General features: G+C 37.3%; 1 protein-coding gene across 2 annotated transcripts in view; it reads left to right on the top strand.

Moving 5' to 3' along the window:
- The first annotated feature begins 6051 nt into the window (after window positions 1–6051).
- LOC124298483 (proton-coupled amino acid transporter-like protein pathetic) overlaps window positions 6052–27907 on the top strand; it is a 35216-nt gene continuing 13360 nt past the window's right edge. Inside the window, exon 1 of one of the 2 annotated variants that reach the window (XM_046750553.1) lies at window positions 6052–6305. In XM_046750553.1, the coding sequence (XP_046606509.1) occupies window positions 6255–6305 (51 nt within the window). In that variant the 5' untranslated portion in view covers window positions 6052–6254. Of the gene's footprint in view, window positions 6306–25842; window positions 26047–27907 lie in introns of those variants that run through there. The other variant, XM_046750552.1, reaches the window with a different exon arrangement.

A 27907-nucleotide genomic window follows, 5' to 3' on the forward strand; every position in this document is an offset into this window, starting at 1 on the left:
AGGACGGACTGTGACTCTCGAGGCGTGCGTTATTATACCTTTGCAAAATCTTCGTCGTATAGCATCGCTAATGTGTGCGAATAATGTGCGTGTCTGTATACATATATGTATATATACATACGACAAATGTTGTGTACATTTGCATGAGAATAAATAGACGATATATATGTATATATATATATATGTATATAATTGTGCAGACTTATTTTCTCACGTATATGGGTGTAGAGTTTCATGCTTTTCTGCACTTAATGTATGTGGATTTTTACATACGTATACAGAAATGCAAATTTAGACGTGTGTGCGAAACGGATCGACGCCGCCGACAAAGGTGAAATGCCGCTAATGCGCCACCGTCTAGTTTCAATTATTATACATGTGTGTGTGTGTATATATATATATATATATATATATATTACGCGTGTATGCATGTGTGTAACATTAGGTGAAATACGATTCGTCTCTTCTACGTATCTCTCGTTTTGTGTCACATCGTACAAACTATCCACCTCGATACTTGAGACTGATTTTTACACCGGGTGACGTCTCGTAATAACAATTATAAGCATACGTGAAGTATGAAATGAGAAAATAAAAAAAAAATTAGCCAACGCTTTATATTTCCTGTGCATGTAATAATAATTATAATATATGTTACAGGCGTGTGTGAGAAATTATTATTAAACGTACGTGTTAGGTTAGGGTTTCTTTTTAAACTTCTTTTTCTTTTTTTTTTTTCTACCGTCTTACGTACGCTTCGAAAAGTTAGTTTTTTTTAGCCTCGGACGAAGGCTCGTGAAAGCGGAACTCGGTAGGCAAAATTTTAAAAGGTGACGCATTAGGTTTGAATTTTTCGGAACACTTTAAACGAAATATTGCGATAACTGTACAAGTTCGGAAACTGTTCTTGGTTTCACTTTGCAGATAGGCAAATGTTCTTTGAAACAGGTCGTGACTACTGCGTGACGTTATTTTTATCAGCTTAGAAGACGGGTGAGATAAAAATTTACAAGGTAACAAGCATCTTCATTCGTTTACTCGATGCACCCAAATTTAAACGTTCGTATCGAATACGAGATGAACATTTAAGTGTAAAGTAGTCTCGACCTTTTTTTTTTTATAGAAAATTTGATAATATACAAAATGAAACCAAAAACAACTTTCCAACTTGTATGGTTTTCGAGATATTTCGGCTAGAATGTCTGGAAAATTGAAAAACGGATTGGTCGCCTTTTAGAATTTTAGCCACTGAGTTCCGGTTTCACGAGGCTTCGTTCGAGACTAAAAACTAACTTTTCGAAGTGTACGTAAAAAAAAAAAAAATCACCCTGATACGAATAAATAATGTTTGAGAAAAAAATTAATCGAGAACTTATAATGCGGTATTTATACGTGAAGTAGGAAAAGTACCGTAAATATTCCCAACAATTTCTGCAGAGGTTATTAGTTTCTGCATAAAGATAAATTGCTTTTTATGTCGTGTGAATATTTATTACAACTTATCGGGGAGTGGGGATTAAACGAACAATCCGAAGAATAATTTTCATACGTGAAGAAAGGTCGTTGATATATTTACAATGAATATAACAAGTCAGAGACTGGAATAAACAATATAAGTGATTTACTGCAGTGTTTTTTTTTTTTTTATTTTTATTTTTTATTTCTATAAAACATACACACTGCCAAGTTGCTAATGAAAATATGGACTCAAAATGCCGTCATTTGAGTAAATAAATACTTTTTGAACGATATTGAGATGTTTTTTGTAAATGTTTCAGAAATCGAGTTTTTCTTTCTTTTCTTTACTCGAAAATTTACGTTTTTTCTCGCCTTGCGAGAATGACTCTTAAAAAATAAATAGCGGCGATCGATTGGTCAGAAAATTTAACTCCTATTTCAAATATTTCGACTATTATTTAACACGCACTGAGAGAAATTTTTAATTCCGGTCGCCGCTCAGCCCTTAGTTGCTATATTTTCTTGCAACTGTTGCGAAAATTTAACGATCGTGCAACGATAAATTAACGTCAAAGCCTTGTATGACTAAAAAAGTAGAGTAAACCTCGGAAACAGATTTTCCGTTGCAATAACCAAAAAATTATCGACGATAACGCAAAATGTTTACGCGTACCTCGTTTTTCGTAATTCCAACAATATTCAAACAGTTTCTTACCGAATTTTTCTAGTCACTTTAACAAATGAAATTTTTCTCAGTGTGCTTTATATTTCGAGAAAATCGTAAAAATCGAATTGGTTAGAAAAAAAACTCAAGTTCGATGCTTCCGTAATTTTTTTTTTTCCTTACTCGCGCTTCGTTTTCAATCAAACGTAACACGTAACGTGTCGAAATAAAATACGACACACTGGGAGGAAAAAAAAAAAAAAAAAGAAACATTGAATGGAAAATTTATATTGTAAGTCATATCTTTCCAGATACGAGAAGAATGTTTCATTATATTTATTATATCGTCGATGATGATGACGCTTATGTACACATACGTAGAATATATCTCGAGATTCTTTTTAATCGTTCAGTTTCGCCGAATAATAATAGTAATCGATCTACGTTATCGTGATATACCTATATCGATGAAAAAATATATTCTCTGTTTATAATCGTAAGCGTATCTGCAGAATTGCAATAATTGTCGAAACTGTAATACAATAATTAATCGTTCACATACATATGCATACACATATATATATATATATATATATATATATGTATATTTAGGATTATTATACGTCCGATATCGACATCAAACCGATAATTGAATACCTTGTAAACCGTTTCGAAGGTTTTTTTTTTGTTTTGCCTCTCGCGTTTTCAAACTCAATGAGTACAAAATTAGGGCGTTTCGTTTTACTTCTTTTTTTTGCGTCCGCATATCGCAATTAATCGTTACTTTCGTTTGCCTTTTTTCTTACCGCGTACGATAATCGCACCTGATTAACATTGTTGTACAAGCGTGTATTATTTGGAATGTCAATTTCCTGTAATATTCGATATTAACGTTGTGCGATTAAAAAGTGTACCGCGTTTGCGAAAAAATATTCCAAATTACATTTATTTAGCATGTAGTGGAATGGAAAATTTGAACGTTCGAACGTCTTGATGACTCGGCAATCTTACATTTATACATACACGCACTCAACAATTCGCGGTATTAAACATTTCACCGATATTATACAACATACATACCTATACGTGTATACCTATATATATATATATATATATATTTATACGTACACTAAACAATAGATGCGATGACTGTTAGTTGTACCGCAGAGACAGAGTGAATCATTGAGCGTATATTGAGAAGAAAAATGAAGAAAAACAAAATAAAAAAATAAAAAATAAAACGTCCACAGTGGCAAATTTTTATGAGACAAGGCACGAAGTTACGACATGCAAATTTGCGGATAATTCACTTTGGTACGTATTATGTCAAAGTCGTCCCTACACACCTAATATGCAAATAATTTACATTCTGTCAAACGAAGTCGACAAGCACTAATAATAATAATAATAATAATGAAAACGAAAAGAAAAAAAAAAAAAAAAAACACCGACAGTAATAACAACAATGATCATCGTCATCTAATATTTTGCGCATATATTTTACAGACGTGAAAAAGTATCGACGAAGTTTGCCATTTTTTTGAAATTTTTTTTTATATTCTACTATAAAATGAAAGTGAAAACATTCTAAGCCTGTTATAACTGTATACATATAATATATGTATACATGTATATGTGTTAATAAGTAGAAATGTTTAGTCATAAAGATTCGGCGTTTCTCGCAGTGATTAATTATCGATCGGAAGTCAAAGCGTCGAATCTAATGTTCTGGGAATTTATAATATGTTGTATATAATATTGGTGCGTATATATCGTTATAACGAACTAAATAATGTCTGTGGGATTTTCCCAATTTTTACGATTAAACCGCGTTCTTTATTTTTCGTTGTAATTCCGTGTCTCGCGGTAAGAAGTGAAAATTTACTTTGTACATTTTACAAGTACAAGTATCGTTCTTCCGATCGGTAATCATTCGCAGCTTTGTTCTCGTTCAGTTCCGCAGATCGTGAATCATAATCACGCGAATTTCGATGTTTGATCACTGATATACGTAATGAGAATGAATCGACTCGCAGTAGTGGTTTTTTTTTTAATTTACATATATTATCATCCGAATCATGATAACGTTACAACAACGTGATTTTTCGTCATCGTGTAAAACTGTTTGTAACATCGAGACAAATTTCCCGGGAAATTTTAATAACGCTTGCACGGTGATTACGAACATATTTTTAGTCTTTGCAAGCTTCATTTTATCAGACGGTTCAAGTTGCGTGATTGGTGTATAAAAAAAAATTTTTTTTATTCTTTAATTTCACGTCAAATCGATCGGAGAACGATTCAACAGATTCTTAATACTCGAAAAATTTCCGATGCACGGAATTAATTCTAATTCACTCGTCGACAATATGTATGTATATATATATATATATATTATATGCGTATAATGCGTATATATAATTATAATAAATTTACAATTCAAATATCGTATAATAAATATTAATCGTTTGTCACAAGCGCGTAATAAATATATCTATTTATAAGAAATTTTCACCTGAATCTTAGGTAGGTACACGTAATCGAGCAACAATCTTTCCAAACAATTGCATTAATATCTCCGGTCGTCAAACTCTCCCGACAAAATCCCCCCCCCGTATATCAATTCCTCTATTACACACATTCCGACATCAGTGAATTACAACAAATGTACAAAAACACGACAAACACGCGCGCGCTAGTTAAAAATCATAAAACTCCATTCGCGCATCGTCATCCCTCATAAATCACACAAACATTATTATGTATACCAGTCCGGAACTCGGTTTGCGGAGGCTTTGAAAACCCGCGGGGTCTTTCACAGACGACGACGATAATAAAACGATCTTCGTCGTTCCTAATTTTACCTCGAATCTCCACTTGTACACACACACACACACACATATATATATATATATATATAGGTATATGTATTCGAGGGTTGCTCGTAGCGGTAAAAAATCCCAAAACGCCGGCTGCGACTCATGGATCAACCGGCTAACGGGGGTTGGGAGCAATAGAACGCGAGTAATCGAGAGTGGAGGGGATGACGGAGCGCCGGCGGGGCTGGAGGGGAGGAAGCGGGCCGTTAGAGAGTAGGAGTAGGAGGGAATAAAGTCTACGTCGAATTGATGATTTTTGCCCGAAGCGAGGCTCGGTGGGGGGGAGGGTGGGGTGGGGGGGGGGGGGGGGGGAGCCATGTGCTCTCTCGGCATCGCGGAACGTAGAGAACTAAGAATGGATATTTACCGGCGGAACGGGGTTCCGGTGTGTGGTGGGGATGAAAAAGGGTGAAGGAGAGGGAGAAGAAACGAAGCGAGAGAGACCAGCTCGGGACACACCGGAACGTCGACGGTTTCATAGCCTGTCGAGACACGTACGAAATCGCATCAGCTCCGTGAAAATATATAAATATCGATTGTAACGTTAACATCTCGCCACGTATATTTTATAAATAAATATATATATATATACATATACATGTAGTATACAGTATATATACACGCATATATGTATATATAAAAAAAAAAGGAGAGAATTTTTGGTTACACGAGAGGTAAAACTGACCTCGCCAGCAGCTGTGTGATTCGAGTTTTTTTTTTTGTTTTATCAATTAATTTTCGTTCTTTATTATTGTTTTATTTTTTTTTTTTTTTATACATTCGTCATCTGCACGTTTCCTATTTTCATGTTTGTCGATTTACAATAATATCTATATATACATATATATATATAGAGAGAGAGAGAGAGAGAAAAGACAAACAAACAAACAAAAAAGTGTATAATAATTTTTCGAAGACGAAGAGAAAATAACAACAAGAAGTATTGTCCGAGGATATTTGAAAGGATATATACACGTACTGTCAGGTATATAAGGAGAGGAGAAGAAAGAATATAAAAGAAGATATTATCGACGGCGGGAAGGGATATATATACCTGGTATACACGTAAATACGGCAAAAGTAATTTTTGGTAATTTTTTGGATTATTGTCATTCTGCGAAAGCCTGGAAATATTACGAAAAGAAGAAACGAAAATTGTGCGTCGGAGTTGAAAAAATATACAAAGAGATCAGCGTACTTGTATATCGAATAATATAACAAATCGAAAGCCGTAAAATTATTCCGTACTCGGGATGTCGAACAAGATGCATGGAGCCCCTCCTGTTCACGGGGCTAACCTTATGGTGAGTGAAAAATTCATACTTCTTTAACTTTTCTATTTTTAACTAATATGTTTCACGCAATCCTCGATCCTTTTTTCACAATCCACACTGTACATGGATGATTATTTATTTTCACCTACCTTGTGACCATTTTTAAATACCGGCGTTAGTAATGTCGATTATAATTGCGCAGCTGCCGCCTGTCATCGTCGTTAATTTTCACGTACATAAGTTTACGCATGCATGCGATATATTATACATATAAACGCGGTATAGGCCAAGCATGGAAAAATTCCGTTACATTATGTTAATCGCTTGGTTATTTCCCCCCCCCCCCTCCCCCCTTGTTCCTCGCTTTTCTTGCGACACAACGATGATAATCGCGGTAGTTTAATTGTTTAAAAAAAATTTCTACTGCAATTAATATTATTTACGCACGATGACGATGAGAATGGATATCAAATCTTATTATAGCTCGTAATGATATTTTGACACTGTAAAAACCGCTTTGCGTATCGTCGTCATCGTCGTCATCGTTACCGCAGTGACGTAATTAGTCTTGAACTTTCTACGATAGGCTTCTTTATATACACTGGTACCTGTTAAATGTTGTCATTTGCTTACGGGGAACGAATTTCTTCAGAATTGGAATCTCGGTATTTCCCCTTTTGACTCTGTTCCCTTTCCTCACTTCCCTCCAATATCATTAAGTGAATCGTAAAACGCGCTCGTGAACCATAAGGTTAATTCATTCAGGAATCTGCGAGAATTTCGATGTCTAGAACAGTTTTACGATCAATCTGCGGATAGCAGAGCTGATTCGACAAAATTAAAAAGTCTCCAGAATTTCGGAGTATTTTTTTTTTGGCGGTTCGTTATATGTACATTTATTTTATGAAGAGGAATGAAACGGTTTAAACGATTTGAGTTGCGAAGTCTAGGATAGTTTTACAACTAAATCAAAAACTCCCTAGAATTCCGTATTTTTTGTTTTGGTCATTAGTTGCATGTACACGAACTTCGTGAAGAAAAAAAAAACAGTTCAAGTGATTTGAGTTTCGAAGTCTAAGATAGGTTTATAACTAAATCAAAAACTCCCTAGAATTCCGTATTTTTTGTTTTGGTCATTAGTTGCATGTACACGAACTTCGTGAAGAAAAAAAAAAAACAGTTCAAGTGATTTGAGTTTCGAAGTCTAGGATAGGTTTATAACTAAATCAAAAACTCCCTAGAATTCCGTATTTTTTTGTTTTGGTCATTAGTTGCATGTACACGAACTTCATGAAGAAAAAAAACACAGTTCAAGCGATTTGAGTTTTGAAGTCCAGGATAGGTTTACAACTAAATCAAAAAGTCCCTAGAATTCCGTATTTTTTTGTTTTGACGGTTCGTTGGATGTACACTAACTTCATGAAGAAAAAAAAAACAGTTCGAGCGATTTGAGTTTCGAAGTCTAGGATAGGTTTACAACTAAATCAAAAAGTCCCTAGAATTCCGTATTTTTTTGTTTTGACGGTTCGTTGGATGTACATTAACTTCACGAAGAAAAAAAAAAACAGTTGAAGCGATTTGAGTTACCAAGTGTGTCAAGAAAATTTTGTAACGATTGCTTGTTTGAATCCCTATTCTCTTTCATCTCTACTAGGGATTTGTTTTTGTTGCCATAATGTTACTAAACTTGATATTGTTGCCAACTTGACGGCGATTGTGCATGGGGAATTATTTTTTGTCTGTCATGTAAACTTGCAGATTCCGAAGGATTCGTTGCGCCCGACTTTTAGGTTATAATTTTTCTGTTCACACGTCAAATTCACCTGTGCCCCGTTTCACATACATCCACGAACGGAAATCTAAACCCGAAAAATGTTTTTCACAATCTGACGATGAATTTTCGCTCTACGTGGTTGAACAATTCATCGATACGTAAATGAATCCGTACTTTTATACTATTGCAAAACTTTTGACAATGAGTCAGGATTGTAAACTCATCGCATTCGTACATTGTAAATCATTGCCGGAGGAAAATTTTCTGAATATTGAATAAAAGGAAAAAGAAAATTTAATACAACTTTTTCCTCACTCTTTCTCTTTCTCGCTCCGTTTTTATTTTACCCTTTTTTTATTTTTTTCTAATCAATATAACGACGACGCGCTTAATTGCTGTTAATTTTGACACTCTCTTTTTAAATTTTCGCGTCTTCAGTCACGCCGCGTCACGAATCATCTTCCGATTCAATAACGTATAAAATTTGAATCAAATCAGGTTATATCACCCTCGTGATTTCTTCACCCAACTCTTTTTTTCCCTGTTATTTTTTTTAATTTTCATTATACCAAAACAGTCGCGTTCGATTATAAAATATCTTTAAAATCCCGACGTACGATTGTCCTTCTTCTTGAACCATGTTTCGCCATTTTTCTCTTCATGTTGGCGACGTTAGAAATATTCGTCCGCTAGGGAGAACAAAAAAAAAAAAAAGAAAGAAGGAGTAAATAAAAAATAATAGAACAACAACGTCCGCAAAGTGGGAAAAAATTTTATTTTCTACCAAACACTCTGTACAAGTTTTTGCGATTTTCCCTGTATAAGCGCCGCTGTATACATACATATATGGTGGTAAACATTTTTCATCGGCTCGGAGAAAACCGCGGGAGGAAGCGGACGGCAAAAGGCCGGGGAAGGAAGGATGGTCGGAGGGGGGGGGAGGCAACGACGGAACTTGCGGGAAAAAAACGAGATAGCTTATCAACGTTGTTATGTGTATTATATATTATGTACATATATACGTGTGCGTGTGCGTAAGTACAAAGCTTATCGCGGGAGCGAAGTTACATAGAATATATATATATATATATATATATATATATATATTTATATATAAAACCTGTCTGAGGAGCACGTGTTCCTAATTTTCTCGGTGTTTGTGGGCGTTAATAAATTTTACGCGAATATATACAATGGTATTATAAGACACAGAGAGACACAATCGTAAACTTTATATGTGTTTTATCTCGTGCGCATGATTTCTTTTTCTTCGACTTTTTTAACGTGGTAGGGTATAGCAATTCGATTTTTGTTTTTTTAACACCCTCGTTATCATATATCTATGTCCGCATTAATGCAAGAATTACATGTGTCTGTGCGTGTGTTTGTACGGTATTATACCTGCATACATACATACCTAAGTAAATGCATTATAAATTTATGTAAAATATCTTGATCGTTTAGACAAGTGGCGGGTTTGAGTCTGATCGCGTGTATTTATACGTGTGTGTAGGTATTTGGACAGCCTTGAAAGTTTCGTATTCGATTGTGTAAAGAGACACTCATTATACGATCACACGGTACATTGCGTTAATCAGCTTCCCAAAAAACGAAAGAGACGTCTTCATTTTGTATTAATCGTCTCCAACTGTTCGCACCTTCTGTATACATGTATACCAGTTGTACATAATACGTATGTAACATTAGAAATTCATTTTTTCAAATTTCGTTAGTAAAAAAAAAAAAACAAAACAAACTACAATTCTTTTTGGGTGTATAGAAGCGATTTTCGAAACTTACTAGGTATTATATAATGCATCAGCTTATCGATCGTCATCGATCATCGATTAATGACGATTAAACAGAATTAACGGATTATATTATCTCGTTGACGGGTGAATCACGGTTTCTTCTTCTTATCTTTGTTGAATTTCATTCTTTATTACACAAATGGAAGGTGCATTTTTTTTTCATTCTTTTTATCTTCAAACTTTTAAACATTTTGGAATCTTCACTCGCGTTATACGTATGTATAAAGTTGAATTATTTATTATACGTATATTACAGGCCGTCACTTAATGAAATACTTCTAAATTATAACATCGTAGATACATGTAACATATACATCTATACACGTATGCGCGTATGCTTATTTTTATATTGTATTTATCTAATATGCATGTTTTGCATTGTCAATTACTCAGGTGCGAAGAAACGCCTCGCGAAAAATATACGCAACTTTTTGTACGCTTTTTAATAAAATATACTCTTCGTACTGTGTTTTTTTTTCGCGATACATCAAAAATATATATATATACATGTACACCTAATGTTCATGTATTATATTTTAATATTATAAAATTTTCATCACACACATACACAGTTATTGTAAAGATGTACGTACAAAAGTCGTACAATATCACTTTACCATACATTCTCTAAATCCGTACGTGGCAAATATAAATTAGCTATATTTGTATAAAATTCTAGTTAAAATTATTTAACATCGCGTAAAGATTTTCTACATTCAATGTCTGCACACTCGGGTGGAATAAATTTTCAAAGAATTGTTAGATCTCGGAGGGGATGTGAACAAAACAAAAAAAAGAAAAGAAAAAAGTAGAACCAAAATAATTCATTGTAAAAATAGTTATAACGGTATAGCAAAAACATCAACATTAAAGCGTCAATGATCGCGAATTGGGTCACAGACCGATCATAAGTCTGCAGAACTTAACCGAGCGTCTTTCGCGAAAGTCGTATACCTTTACCTTGTATACACACACACATATATATATATTTATATACATATATATACGGTGTATAGGTGTATTTATATATAAGCGTATAGACACAAACGTCTATTATAAGAGCTGGCTGGTGAGAAGGAACTTTGTGCAGCAGCGTTCGCGCCGGCGGCAAGTTAAAACACGCGCCGGCGGCGCCATTTTGTGCTACCGATTGAACGTGGCGCTGCGGACGCCATCTTGTCAAACGGTGTATTTCAAGTTCGAAACTTGCAGGTTTTTCACGAGATGCTGCGCGTTAGGCGAATGCGCTTTCGTAAAGACAGGATAGTCGATAACTTTCGTGCTTAACGAACATTTATCTAGAGTTTAGGTCTGATTTTATATCACGTGCGTGAAGTGGAAGCGGAAAAAAAAGAAGAAAAAAAAGAACGTTATTTGAGGAAAAACGAAGCAGTTTCTGATGAACGTAGATAAAATGATATGATACGAGGAACGAGAAATTTAAAAATAAAATTACGAAATAAGAACCATCGGATTCTGAGAAAGAAGTATACAAAAATATACCTCAAATCATTTCCGTTTATCTTTTTTTATTTCTCAAGATAGTTAAGAAAACACGACGGGGATAAGAGAAATACGAGAAAAGAAAAGAGGAAGAAAGTACATATCAGCTCGTAATGATAGTTGACACGAATCATTGGGTTTCCCTTGGAGCAATTTCGCGGTATATACGATATTATACATACATGGTAATTAATTGCATACTAATAAGCGTTATGTGGTACAAACGCGTATATCGGAGACGTTGAAACGACGCCGGTGAATGACCATTCGTATTAATACGAGCATAGACAACACACGATATGTATGTACTAAATGAATTTATGCGCATGCATGTTATATGTTACATTACACATACAGGCCGCACACGGTTGTTAAATAGCCAAAGGCGGGCGAAGCCCTTGAAGGGATTTGCACCGAGGTCGTTCGGTTCTCTTCTTGCTAGACCCGCTATATGTATTATAAGTTGGCTGCCCTTCCTAGTGTGTACGTACACATATACCTGTCGCGTGCAGAATGTATACATGTATATATTTATATGTATACAAACTGTACCAGTGACGTCATGGAAGTTTCCGCACCTCTCGGCGGAGTCGAGCACGGCTGGTAATACATTCAAGAACTCTCGTGCCGACGCGACGCGGACGGTGAGAGGTTGCTGCCGGTGAGAGAGTGTGTGTGAGAGAGAGAGAGAGAGAGAGAGTGATATTGAAGAGTAAGAAAGGCAGTCAGCCACGGCGGCAGAAGAGGAAGGGACACGGAACGTTAAGGAGGAAAAGCGGCAGAGACGGAGAGAGAGAGAGAGAGCGAAAATGTTGGATGTGTAGTGTCGCAACATAGCTATGCGAGCGTCGCGGTTCAACACCGGCAAAGATTCAGCCTATTATAGGAACACGCGCCGGATCTTCTGCGCACGCGCGAACCGAACGAACGATCACGGCGGCGGCGGTGGAACAGGGGGGGGGGGAGGAGGTGGACTTACAGAGCCTGGACCGATTTTCGATTCTTTAGGAACCCGCGGAGAGATGGATAGATAGACAGACAGACAGTTAGACGGACAGACAGACTGACAGACACAGCCAGACAGACACACACCACCGCGTACGAAGAGGGGAGAAAAAGAAAGAATTTTTAACAACGACCCTCGCGTCGCGGGGGAAACGGCATTGGCCGACGGCTTGGTGAGAGACAGAGAGAGAGAGAGAGAGAGTGAGAGAGGGGGGGGGGGGGAGAAATAGGAAAGGATTGGGAGGGAGATTTGTAAATACAGAATTAGTTTGAGGAGACAGAGTCAGAACGCGCTGCACTTGGAACTAACGGATATCGGGTTACATTGAATACTTGACGTCTGATCGTAAGGCAAGGCGAGAAGTTGGGAAAAAAAAAAAGAAAAATTAGAAAAATGTACAAACAATGACGATTTTGCTGATGATAATTATATATACACCGCAAGTTTATTAACCGTTTCATTTCTTACTCTGCATTCCTTGCAGTTTTTACTTTTATACCTTTCAGCAATTTTTATACATAGGTATACCTACCTCAATAATTTTTTCCGTGTAAAAAAATTGAACAGCGTCGCGCTCGAGTTTAATGTTTATGGATCATTCGGTTTTTAAACGGAGATTGAAATCGAAGGTTATATAATATGTTGATTATATAGATGCGATGTAGACAATTTGTCGAGAACTGTTTGCTTAGCTCGTCTTCCATTCTCTCATTCATACTGCAGCTGTGCGGCAGGTTTGTGTAATTTTGTATATCTGAAAAACCCCCCTGGGAATTAGCTGTCGAAGAATTAGGCACGAGGAGACTAATGAGAAAGAAGAAAGCGAAACGCAAGAACGTTGAAAAAAAGAGAGAGAGACAGAGAGAGAAAAAAAACGGAACTGGTCTCCTCCATTAGGGAGAAAACCTGCCGCATACACTTTGCTGCATCATGATGAACTATAAAACTACATTCCGAACCAGTTACTCAATGGGATTATGAGAGCCTCGGTGCAGTGGGAATAACTGCAGATGCTGACGATGCCGCTGTGACGGCTACTAGGGTTGGATAAACGAGGGGAAAACGCGTTAGCGCCGAATAATAGAGGTGAAAAAAAGAGAAGAGAAAAGGAAAGAAAAGCTTTGGAGGTATTATAAGAGAGGATAGCTACGAGTCGACGCCTCCAAGGGATGATGGATTGATCCTGTAGAAGAACGGGACTCGAGCATTATAGTAATGTTAGGCCATTCTATGATCGATTCTTTGTAGTCCTTCTTTTTCCCCTCAACTACTACTTTCGCATTACACAATACGTGTGTATATACGTATGTACATACCTACGTATGGACAGCGATGTGAAATTTATGCGATTCGAATGCGGAAGAAGGAAAAGAGCTACGAATATAACGAGTACGAACGTATAGATGGCTGCTAAATTTTTATTTCCTGATTGTTTTAATCTTCGTTTTTTGCCGATTTTAATTAGTATTTTCAGTTAGGCATCTGGCGCGATGTGGTTTTTTTTTTACTGTCGCCGATGAACTTGACGATTTTTTACGCTGCTCATGATCCGGCAGTCCTTCCAGAGTACGTTACGGTCTGATTCCGTAATGTATAAACGTGGTGATATAAAATAATGTTTCACGACGAAAGATAGTGGCAAGTAAAATTCCGGTGCAGATACGTAAACCGCAATTCGAAGTCATAACCTGATGCCGCGACGAACCTAGATTTAAAGTAGGTATGGGAATACGGAGAAAGCTTCCCTGATATTCATTAACCTGCGGGAAACACAACTGCGAACATGAATATCCCTCCTAATTCTTATTCAAATTTATCGAATTTTCTATCTGGGAAATAAAACAGATGAAGCATCTTTCTCTCGATTTGTTTAATTTTCAAAAATCCATGAGGTTGAAGTTAGTAATTTTTTACCGTAAAAGTAACTATTTTCTTAATTTTACAGTGATGTTTTAAGGAACCAAGATCTTTGAATATGAGTTTTTTATGTTTTATTACGGTTTACTGAATCTCGGGCTGTCCCTAAATAGCGTAATAACGGTTTTTCCCTCTCAGCATGAATCGTTCCGACAACGTTACTAACTTCAATACGATGAAATCTGGAGACGAAAAACGGCAAGGCGGCTCGGTGCGGTTCGTCGCCTACGGCTTTCGGAGTATAACGATGTGTAGTTTCCGTTTCCGCCGCTTGAGGGCAGCCGATGTCAGTTCGCAACTCGCGAGCGCGACTCGTGACTCGTTTTGCGTCCTCGACTCTTCGCCCACGTTACCGTGAATCGCACACACAAGCTTGTTTCGCGACTCGGGTGACTCGGGTGTCCCTTTCCAACCAGTAACTCAACGCCGTATTATGCTATGCATAATTCGTCTTGCCGATGTTCTCTTAACCCCACTTCTGCCGGCCGAATTCCTTCTTTCCAACTAAACTTCTTAGACGCGGCCTACGTGTTTCTACCGCTCGGTCTAAACTCTAGAGCACCTCATTAAAAATATTTGTGATACAGCTGCATTTTTTTTTGCTCATGGGTTTTCGACCCTCAGTAACTCAAATATGAAGTAATGTTTGAGCTGCGTAGCCAGTGTTTCGTGAAAACAGCAAAATTTAACAAATTCTATATCGAATTATGCCCTCATTTGTCGGAAACGAGGTCGGATTAACAAACTAGGAAAAAAGAAATTTTACTTATCGACGCCATTTGGGGAATTTTGCTGAAATAGATTTGAGTTCCTGAGAGTCGAAAATCCCTATACAACAAAACGCAGCTGTGTTCCGCATATTTTTAATTCCGACCTACTTTGACTGGACTATCTAGTCTCACCCGACTCACACCATGAACGCCCTAGGTTATTATGGCGTTACATACTCTTACAACACTGTCTCGTGAGTTATTCATTGCCCGCAGGTGCGGATGCTTGCAGTGCACATGCGGCGCGTTTCACTGACTTCTGCTTGAGTTTTCACCCTGTAGCGAAAAGAGGAGAAAGAGAAATCATCGGGCGGAGGAGAAAACGAAGAAGTAATTTTTCGCGATTAAATTTTACGAAAGCTTTTTTCCCGTCTATATTTATCTTTGTTGGGATTGTCACTTTGCGATGCGTCATCTGGTGGGAAAAAATCAAACTAATGCAACCAGGCTGACAGCTGACCGTTGACCCTGTTTTTTCGCGTGTCGTTGATAGAACAGGTATACTATTGATTAGGTGTCATTAATTTATGTAACACAAGCACTTTGGAACCCCAAGAATTACGATTTCTCACAATTGAACTAAAAAAACTTGGGTTATGTTGTGATAAAATGGCGCCCACAACCAGGCTCTGACGTCTTAAGGACATTTTCCAATATCAATCTATTTTTCCTGTCATGTATTCGGAGGACCCACGAGACATTAATATTAAAATCTTTCTCATTGCTTTGTTTGGTCGATAACCTATAAAATCGAAAATTCGTGCCAGGTTCTTCGTTGCGACGTTACGCTCTTGTTTTTTTTTGTTATACGTGCAGCACAACCAGCAGCAGCGGCAGCAGGGAGATGCGGATGAATTAAAGTATAACGTACATACAATGCAAATTGCACGCACTGCACACCGTCAGGATTTTCAACCGGTTTCAACGACAGCGTTACCGGGCACCACATGCGTTTAACCTCCCAATTTCGGTGTCATGAATCTGGTTGGCTTGGCTCACGCCGTGCAGTTTGGCTCATAACCGCCTCGTCTAGACGAGTTATCGATTTTACTTCATCGCCTTTGGCGGAGGGGGGGATTTTCGCAAAGAGAAATTACACACGAGGAACAAGCCGGGTTCACGCAGTTCACGCGAGCTGTGGAAAAGGCGTGTTTTATTCACGTGCGATGGGTTATAATTTCTTGGAATTGTTACACCTCGGGCGACTCAACACCGGCGGAGTAAAATATTCGTCTGCATTTATGCAATCTAAGTTACATTTTTGAAGGACTCCGCCTACACGTTGACAACCGGAAATACATTTCGGTAGTTTAAACTATGAATTGCATAAACGCAGGCGGACTTACTACGCGTGATTAACTTCAAAGCGTATAAAATTTTTACGAAATTACACAACGATTCGAATGTTTCTCATCGAAAACTTGTTTGCATTTCCGTGTTCTTTAGGTCTACACTATTATTCGGACGGCCAAAATCTCCTTCACTGCAATCAAACTCTGTTTTGTTTTCTACCTAGTCTGTGATCGTAGGTATAGCCTGATAGTTCGGTGAATCTGTTTGCCCTCATTTCGGCGACGACAAAAGTCTAGGAATAGATTCACGCGCGTCTAGTGCAGCCTGGCCCAGGGAATTTCTGAGACGTTAATTCAAACTGACCATTTGTTTACGTGTATAAACAGCTATATCGTATATTATACTCGTGGCGTGGTAAAAAAGCTGACTAATATATTGACGCGGAGCGTGTTAAAATATATACAAGATACGTACGATAACGCCCTCATTTCCGGCATTGTCCTTGAATTTTTTTTCAATTTTATTTTATTTTTTTTCTTCATCTGTTTAAATATGGAATCATACCGAGTCTTGTTCCGCATTTTTAATTTCCCCGTGCCGTATGAATTGTACAACGTATCGCGTTATTTTTCAACCTTTCCTTGTACACGCAGAAAATAAGATCGTTTCTGCGCCATTATACCTTTATAATTATGTAAGTACGCCTTTAGACTTGAAGAAATTATCATACCTAATTGGCAATTATTTCCCGGCTATTAAGATTACATTATACACGTACAATATATATTTGAACAATTGAACAACGCGTATTATAGAAACTGTAACCGAGATCGTCGCCTCTGAATATTGCAGGTACAGAGCAAAACACAGATGCGTTCAAGCATGCGTTTGAAAATAATTAGCGAGCGTCAAGATTACATTTGACGATCTTCGTTGTTATAACCATCTTTTACATTTTAACCACGTACATACATACGTACAAATAATAACTCACAGTCGCGTAAGATTTTTATGTATACCTAGCAGAATAATTTGCATCATTTTTCCAATTCGTAAATAAAAAACGGAGCTCGTTTTGTTATTACAGTTGTAAAATGAGTTTTACGCACTTATTTGCATACCTACATGCGAATAGATATAAGGTATAGATAGATAAAATGGCTGCTGTCACTTTATATTCAAGTGTGAGATACCGCATGGGGGAAGTTCAATTTATGGTATATATACACACACACACACACACACACATATATCTTTACATACACATACCCAGGAATTTTTATCCCGTGTACTGTATTTTATTTACGTTCGTAAGTAAGTTCCGTGGTGGTATCGTTTTATTTATCTGTATATAACCGGTTTGGCGCAGCGTTTGCGGGTTGCGGGACGGATGTGACGTCACAATTGGCGGTCAGATTTGTTAACGCGAGTAAATTTGTTATCTTGTTGGTACTCGGTGGGTAACGGATATCGCGGCGCTTTGCAATATTAACAATATCTAATCGAGCCTGGAATCGGAAGGACAAAAAAAATAAAAAAAGAAATAAATCCGAGTAATTCAGCTCCACATCTGCCATTATTAGATTTCTCAAATTTTTCCCAGTTTATTTTTAAACGTAAAATTTCATGCAATCTCATGATTACACAACGGTGATAAAAATGACAGGAAATAAGCTTCGCTGTTTCTTTTTCTTTTTCCTTTTTGTTTTTGTTTTTATGTCGCACTGCTTTTTTCAACTTTAATTCAAGCACTCCTTCTCTTCCCTGGCCTAGTTGAATAATTCTCCAACTCGCGTCGCCCTGTGCGCACAATTTTTGGCACATTGCCCGTATAATCTGTGCGTAACGTCGAAGGTCGTCGTCATGGCGACGCTTTTTGAGAGTATGTACGTACATACATAAATACACGCATGCGGTATACATAGTCTTAGCGATAAACCCGCCTCGCGTGCACATAACACACGTACATAAATTCGCATACCATGCGAAACTATCGGAATTCGATGCGCGAAGGCACGTGTCTGATTATCGGCCTGCTAAAATCGTACTGTTTCATGCAAATTTGGACCAGATACACGTTGCATATGCGTATATGGATATTTATATCTATATATTATACAATAAGTCAAATCAAACGTGAAAATATTATATCTTTATCGGCGAGAGAAGCTTGTGTCATGTTTAATTGAGCGTTAGATTTTTTGTTTTGTTCGTTTTTTTTTTTTTTTTTTATTCTCCCTTTTTATCCGTCTCGCGGTGTTATTGGACGGATATTCCCAACTAAAACTGAGTCTCGATGAGAATATCGAACACTTGGCGAGTGAGATGAGAATGCGAAGAAATTTTGAAAAATGGATAAAACAAATAGTCTTGAATTTTTTTTTTTTTGACAATTTTTCGTAAACGGTTGTGAATCGTTCAAACTCGCCGATAATTCCGAAACAATTCACAGGTGTTGAGTAAAATCAATGAATTCATTTTATGTGAAATGAGAAACAAAAAACCAAAAAAAAAAAAAAATTTCATGAGAGATTTGTTGCACAAAATATTAACAAAATTTTTTGACATTGTCGTTATTATTATTCAAAACGAATTATCTTTGATTTTTTATTTTTTTTTTCTCATTTCACATTACTTGCCTCGTCGCAAAGTGATGAATATTCTTAACGAGACTCACTTTTGCTTGGGAATATACCTCCCGTAACACCTTAAATTATTTTTAACACATAAATTAGCCGCGCATTTCAAGCATCTGACAACGACGACGACGTTGAGAAAATATACCTATGTATAATGGCGCATCGTCGTATCACGTGGAGCACAAATTATTTGCATCCGTTTCCGTTATACATACGCACATAGCCGTATGCGTTTACGTTCGTTATACGTGTAGGGTCACGATCCCTTTAACATTCTATAATCGTTAAATCGGCTAAATATATACGAATCGCATAAACAAATTGATAAACTCTCTGCTTTCCGCTCTTATAATTCTAACGATAATTTTTTGACAACGGAATTATCGAATTAATCTTGTAATACGTCTAAACGAATTATTATTTTGCACTCCGGCCGCAGTCATGCGAAAATAAAATCCCCGAGTGCACTCGGTTATATTTATTTTTATCGATTACAAATTGCAGAGCGTACCGTTGCTTTTAGATACGGTGAAATTAGTTTGATCGATCGGTAGAAATACATTTTATACAATGTATATATATGTTTCACATGCATCGAAACTTGGAACGTTTCTATACACACTTTTATTCTGTGGACGAATGCCAATTTGCGAAATTTATGTTATATACGAATGAAATGAAAATTTATCGAGAACAATGATTTTATACGATATAAACTTGGGTGTAGAATTTATCGAGATTTGAAAATTAAGTAATGTTTACCAACCTGAGAATTTCAATGAAGAAACTTAACATATCAATTTCAACGCGTTTCACCCGGTATATAAGCATAGAATTACTTATTTACGCAGGTGGTTATATAAATGCGTTACACGTGAAATGCGTCATAATTTTTTCAATGTACTTGTGTGCTTGCGTGTAAATACGTTTTCAATTATATTTTTATTTCGCTCGTCGCGTAACTAATATATACAATATAGACTGTATCGAAAAAATCGAGTATATTTTTTGTCAAAATTAAAGTAAAAATTATTATTACAAATGACGGGAGTAAAAGATGCTGTCCAAGTTTTTAGCTCTTAATAACAATATTTAGAGTTGTCTCATCGCGATTTTATATTTTCCCATTTAAATAACATGGGACAAGATTTGTTTTGAACTTTGGCATTTTATAACTTGTCAACGCATTACGGTACCGATAAGACCAAAATGTATTTTCATTTTATGATAAACATACTTTTTCAAAAGTTATTTAAGGTTTTCAAATGCCTTCTGACCATTTCCAAACAATATTTTCGACTTGAATTTTGTAAAAAAAAGATTAGTCGATATTTTTGTATACCTGTTATATGCTATATTGCAGTAGCATTGGATGTAAATAAATTTGAAAAATTGAAAGACGAAATAATGATGGAATCAGAGGACGGTAAAGAGAGAAAAAAAAAGGACAAGATTAGAAGAAAAACAGCAAGATACTAAATTCTTTTGGCAACACAGAGATTTAACGAATATATACGCAGTGTGTATAATATATGTATGTAACTATGTATTATACATATATATATACAACACTTATCTACATGCGGAACGAAGCGCCGTCGAAAGGTAGTCAGGATATTAAAAATAAATACTAGAATGACGCATTACGAGCGATGATATTTTCGGTATTTATTATATAAATTTAGACGCATGTACGATATCGTAACCGCAATACCTCTATATAAATATACACCTATATAAAAACTATGTAAAGAAGAGGACGATCCGGGGCTCGATTTAGAGACGGAAAGATTACCTGCACCAAATTTAGTTGATATCAATAACATGTGCTGTATAATAGACACGAGGTCGGATAATTATCGCGTGGACAACGTGATATTATACGTGAAACAAAAAACACGGATATTTTTTTTAAACAAACAATCCGTTAATATTTAATTTCCAGAACAACGCGTAAGATATACAATAATACTGGTGCTGTAATCGTGTGAAATTATTATTATTTTTTTTTTTTTTACTCAACTTTGCCCGCAACGATATAATAATTAGGGTTTCATCCTCGTACAACTCGCGAGTGTTAACGCACGCGCTGTTTTTTAGAATCATCTTCACCCGTTTGTCCGTACGTGATTTCTTTAGAACTGTGAAACATTATTTTTTCTTTTTTTTTTCTTCAAACTAGAAGAAAAAACAAAGAAAAACAAAACAAAACAAAAAAAAAAAGGAACGTAGAAGAAGTGGAAGAAAAAGCAAAAATAACCTAGCAATTATCTCCCGAGGTGTCGCGTGGCGGTGGAAAAAATCGCTAGTGCGTATTATAACGTCGTAACTCCGCGGTGGCATTTACGCAGTTTTCAAACGCGAACAAGTTCAAGTTGGCCAATAGCGTGTGGCGCCTGAACCCGTGACTCACCCCCCACTCCTCACGATTCGAGTAACGGTCGTTTGGCTCTCGGCCAATCGCAATCGTCCCCGCGCTTTCGAACTCCCCCCCCCCCCCCCCCCCCCCCCACCACGCAATTTCCTTGAGGCAGCAGTCGCGGTTGGTCAGAAATCTCCGACGCAACGTACCCACGCATCCTCGTAACTGATCCTTCTTGTTGTCGAATTATAAAAAAATAAAAAGAAATTTTTTTTTCACATTATTGCAAAAAGGTTTTTACAATATAGACTTGTCGGATGACCGAGACTCTAAACCTGACACATTTATACTTTCGAAAAGTTTTGGACTTTGGCCACGGTAATGAAATTCAATTGACTCTAGTCATAAAGAAACAATGTCGATAAACTTCCTGGTGATTTTTATTTGTTTTTATTTTTAACTTTTTTTTTTTTTCGGCACGTCCTGTCAACCCGGTCTTTTAAATGTAGACTGATTGCGAGGTATAGTCGTGATTGATTTTGTTATTACGTTCGTTACGTATATAGATAGGTGGGATTGTGAAGTACGTATAAACATTGATATTTGGCCCGTGGTTTTGACCCTGTGAATCAGAAATTGGACGGGAAGTTAATCAAGACGTGCGTGCGCATGTATAATGTAATTGTGTATGCATAGGTGTACGCAAGTTTCTCGATTATCGAAGGACGTTGCTGTATAGGTATGAAATAAACAGAGAACAAGAATTAACGCGCGTGCGATAGAAGTTTAAACTGGTTCAGTACGGATTTTGATGAAAAAACAAATTTCCATACGTTTGCCGAAACGAAATTTTTTTGGATTAGAAACAAAAAAAAAAAAAGAGAATAACAATAAGAAGTTCTTCTTCATTCGTTTACCGGTTTATTGCCGTATAAACGATATATGCTGATTGTACCGTTTGCGCGGTGTTGAGTACGACGAAAAAGAAAAGAAAAAACAAAACAAGCAAAAACGAATAAAAAGAAAAACGACAAAAACGCGTATTCCTCCGTCGTACGAGCTTGCAGGCTGTCTCAACCGCAGAGAACTGTTACGGCTGCAAAGGTGAAAAGGTGTTCCGAAAATAGAATTCATGCATAGTGAAAGGTCTATGTAAATTATGCCATTATATTATAGATCAAGTGGATTCAAGATAAAAAAAAAAAGAAAAATTACGCTCTATTCTAGACGTTATAGGATAAGACTCTGAAGTGTGAAAATAAAATTGTGAATCAACGAAAGTCATCTGATCGGATTTGGAAAGTATAATTTATAGGAGCACCTGACTGAAGGATTTAATGTTTCATCCGTAAATCAAAATTTGTTTTATCTTTTTTTTTTTTTTCTTCCACAGCCACGCGATCCTTGCGAATAGGTTTTTTACACTTCGTTAACGAGTGATGATATTAGCAAATAAACTCCCTGTCAGCAGCACGTTTTATTTCTTCCCCCCCCCCCCCCCCCCCCACCCCCTCGCCCCTCTCTTCATTCTGCTCGTTGAACTTAAAAATAGCGAATGAATATGAAAATTAGCAAGTACCAACTTGAGTGTACAGCTTCTTATTATGTACCCGTGTAAGCGAGTAGGATTCATCTTTCCGTTTATTTTTTTTTTTTTTTCTTCACACAGAAATCGCTGCAGAGGTGCATTGCACATTTTTAAACTGCACTTGTTGTACATAGATACCTTATTTGTACGTATATTTGAGTACAATTAGCGCACTTGTCGTTTCTAATAATTGATCGAAATATTTTCCACCGTATTTACGATTCAGCTGTTTGCTGGTACGGACAGCGTGATATTGATTTTCGAACGCATCTGGCATTCATGCACAACATTTATTCTACAACTTAGGAGTTTGGACGAACGTCAGCTGTCGTTACTAACATATTACTATAATGTTTACCCTCCATCCGCACACTGTGGCGGACTGTTTTGTTCATTTATAGATAAAAAACACTGATCCAACAATTCGTGTTAAAAGAAAGAAAAAAAGAAAAAATGTATAAAAATTATAGAAAGCAATATTGATGAAAATTTGCTTGTTAGTTGCGCCGTAAAAATCTGAGACAAAAGTTCCTTTGCGACAACATTGATATTCGAATCGTTTCCGAGTTACAGAGTGTCGAAGGCGCGCACCAATCGGAAAGCCGTCACGTGACGCGACTGGGCGTGGTTAGGGATGGTGGGCGGTCCGCTGATTGGTCAGTTTGTAAATGACGTAACTAAAGAACGGTTAGTCCTACGGAGTTCGAGTAAAGTGAGATTGGTTCCTAATTTTAATCTCCGAACGTAGGTACAAAAAGGGATAAAAAGTAAGAAAAATATATATTTTCCTTTTAAATCGCAGTAAAATGAGCCACGGTTTCTACGAATATTCAAGATCGACGCCGATGCTCAAATTAGAAAAATCAACATCTGCGGTTATATTCACGGACGATGAACAAGAATATTGTATGTCGCGTCGAGTGTGCGATCATGAACGAGTACTGAAGAAGGTCACTTAAAAATTTCCCGTGCTGGATTAGTAATGCTATCGGTACGTGCATTGACGGGTAAAAATTATAACCTAGCTGAAGGTGGCCGCGGTAGAATTGAAACGGCGGGATTTCACAACTGTCGGAAAAAATTCTGCGACAATTCTACAGAGCAGAGCTCGCGCTACACTTCGGCTGAATCGAATTAATAGTAATAAAAGTTAATCCTCAAGGTTACGGCGCCTTCCTAACACCGCGCTTCCGTTAGACATACCCACATCTCTCTCTCTCTCTCTCTCTCTCCCTCCCCCCCCTCTTTCCCTCTATCTCTCTGTCTATCTATTCTCTACCTATCTATTTCTTTTGTATCTATCTATCTATCTATCTATCTATCTATCTATGTATCTCTGCTATCTCTCTTACGTCGCGGTTTTCTTCTCCCGTGAAGCGCAATTAGCACGATTAAAACATATAATACCATAAGCCTCTCTAAACTCTGTCGTCACGAGCATAGCCGAGAGTCTTACAATTAGAGCTGTAGGTATCTGTATCGTTCTGTTTACGCGGGGGACGTTAAAACACACAACTCGGCTAGCTGTAGCTATTGCCCCATTCCGCACCACCTTCTACTTCTTCTTTGTCGCTGGCTACTCCCACCACCACCACCACCACCACCACTAACCACCTGTGTATACAGAGGTTGAACAGTAGCGTAGCTAGATTCAAATGCCTCCCCCTCCGTCCCCGCCTCCACCCGCTGTTCTTTCAAAAAAAGAACGAAATACAACGAGAAAAAAAACAAACAAACGAAACCGTTAACGTATAAAAATGGATTAATGATCGGTGATGAATTCCGTTCGTACGACAAGGAATTGACAATGACCCTGACCTGAGCCAATTCCCATCGATCTATATCGTTTCACCACCGATTTTTCTCCATCTAAATTTCATCTCCTCTCCTCTCCTCTCCTCTCTTCGCTTCCACCGAACGTGCGTGACGCGTGTTCGCATCATCGTTCCGTCGTTCTTCCCACGTTATAGCAAGGCGGGCAAACGCGTATATAAGGCGGTCGTCTCAAAATATTCAGACAGTTTGGCACGCGTATCGTCGTTTTGTGCGTCTTCTTTCGCATTCGTATTCTTATTCTTAAATCCCTCCGTCGACGTCGGAGACGCGACGCGCGACGCCCGGTCGGTTGGTGTTGTAATACGGACGCAGTGCTTGTTGCTGTTGCGACGACCGACGGTGACGGCGATCGTCGCGAAGAAGAAGACGAAGAAGAAGGAGGTGGTGGTGGTGGTGGTGGTGGTGGTAACCATACGCGAAAGACTATATGCGAGATGCGAGAGAGACTCTCTCATCACATATTCGCGGGTCATCATTCATTCTTCCACAAGTTTTTAACGCGGACACGGGGCGGCTAATTCATCTATTTAATCGTCATCTTCATTCTTAATTCTCGTTATCACCGTCCGGATTTATCGGTGGTTTTGTAGAAATTTTTTGTGTCTCGTTTGTTGTTCCTATCGTACAGGTATACGTATTACGGAACAATTTCTATACCTGTACGTATTACACCCGTTTCTGCGTCGTCGGGTCTACGATAACGCGATGTGTTTTTTAAATTATTTTTTTTGTTAAATGATCGTTTAATATAACACGTATAAAATTTAAACAATTTACTCGCGTTACATTAAATCGTACACGCAAGTGACACGATGGTGTATGTACTCGTATATCCAACGTTGTAACAGTGTAGTTTTGTAATAATTATTGTGATATTGAAAAACTATGACGAGGTTCGATTCAACACAATTTTCCCAACAATCATTAACGTCAACTGACACGCGATAACGTTTTATAACAACAATCGCAATTTCTTAAAATATTCGAATAAAAAAAAAAAAAAAAAAAAAAAAGGAAACGACGAGAATTCAACTGTGGAAATATATAATTATATCAACCTCGTAATACGACAATAATAATAATAATAATAACAACAGTGGTACACAGAAGAAGAATATTATTAAAAAAAAAAAAATACCAGGAACAAATTAGTGCGCAAGCGTATATAAATTATATCGACAGATCGCAATGGGAAACGGTGGAAGTGCGTTGGACGTGGAGATGAGTTCACTGTCTACTTCACAGTCATCCACCGAACGTCCGCACATCAGGGTTAATATATATGCTTGATGATACACCTCCTTGAAAAACAGAAAAAAAAAGTCTACACGTGGCGTAGAAAAAAGATACTTTTCGTTTGGATCAAGTGCGAGCTTTTTTTTTTTTTTTTGTTTTTCCACTTTTGGTTTGAATCACAATTTTTAGATTCATCAGTATTATGTAGGCACATGTAACACGCATCGTAGTAAATGTGCACGCGTATTTGTCACACGTATTTATTATCGCGCACGTGTAACGTTTCGAATTTTCATTTCTCGAGGCTTTTTCGAATGAAAAAAAAAAAAAAGCTTTCCTCCGCTGGCCTCCGGCTATAAACGAGCTTCTCACACGGAACGCGTACGTCCATCCATCCATCCATCCATACGCCCACATGTTTTGAGGCTTGCGGCTGCTGATCGTGAAACGCTTGCAAGCATGACCCTAGGTGTTATACCTATGTGTATACATATGTATGTATCGTGGGTGTGTGGGTGTGTATCGAATTATAGCGTAGGTAGGTTATTTTATAGGTACTCTTACAGTTGGAAGAAGCCGGTTTTGTCCGTCAATCGTATTCCTCCATCCGTGGATTTTCATTTTCTCTCCTTATCTTGTTCTTCTCTGTACTTAACTTACAATAATTCGCTTGTCATTCGTTATGCATTTTCACGTATCGTTTTTATACGTGTAATATGTATGTGTATTGTATTCTTATACTTGACTGTGTCTTGTGTATAATACTTGGCAAGAGAAGCAAACTTTCCGCGCGATGCCGGTATACGCGGTTTCTCACCGATCGTCGCAAGAGCAAACATTCCTGTTACACAACGAGCTAGACGTTGTTCTAAAATTATATCCTATACATATGCACACGTACACATATATTTATACATCTATAATACACGTGTATTTATGTATGTATATTTTCTCTGTATATCTACATATACGCGTGTTTTCTACACCGGGCAATGCGTGCAATATGCAATGTCAATTCTACAAACTCGACAAAACAATGCGGTATTTTCTTTTCTTTCTTTCTTTCTTTCTTTCCTTTTTTCCTCCTTCCTATCATTCTTTGCCTGAATTCACCGTTTTTTCTTCCGTTCGAACTGTATTAAAAAATTTTTCTGCCCAATATTTGTAAATTAGAGTTTTCCGAACGACTCGAAATCCTGTAAAAACTGAACTGTTTTCTCAATAATTATTTTGGCTAAATGCCCGAGGCTGTGTGTCTGTGTGTGTGATGAATTTCATGTTCGATGGTTTTTTTTTCGCCACTCTTCTCATCGCAATCATAAAACGAACCAAACATGAACGAGCGGGTAGGAAAAAAAAAATTAAACAGTGACGGTATATTTGAAAAGGAATATCGGCGAATATTACGTATATAAGATAATTGTATTTCGTGTCGTTCATGCAATTGACACTAATTTGTTAAACACAATCGGTTTTAGCACCTTAATAATTGTTTATATTTATTCTACGTTAGTTTTTTTTTTTACCTCACCTCTTCACTTTTTCGGTCCGCTTTCATTACGCAACACGCCGCATTAGTCATGCATGTATTTGCCGATGGTATTTGAATTTCTTTTTTTTTTTTTGTTTTTTAAACATACGCACCGGCAGAATCTCTTGAAACTTGAAAATCAACCGCGCGTGCGCCAAATAATTCGATATCATTGGTCGGTGAAATCTTCCCGCAGCGATATTCTTGTCCGCGATGCAGGCGTGCCAACCTAAGCAAAATGTGTACGTTTGAATTTTCAGAGAGCGTAAGCGTTAAATTTCGACCGTTCTTCGAAGAATCGACTCTCCCGCCCGATAAAAAATGCTTCCCAAACCTTTCCGAGTCGCCGCCTCGATTATTTGAGAT

The sequence above is a fragment of the Neodiprion virginianus genome, chromosome 2 (assembly GCF_021901495.1).
Source record: "Neodiprion virginianus isolate iyNeoVirg1 chromosome 2, iyNeoVirg1.1, whole genome shotgun sequence".
Taxonomy (NCBI): domain Eukaryota; kingdom Metazoa; phylum Arthropoda; class Insecta; order Hymenoptera; family Diprionidae; genus Neodiprion; species Neodiprion virginianus.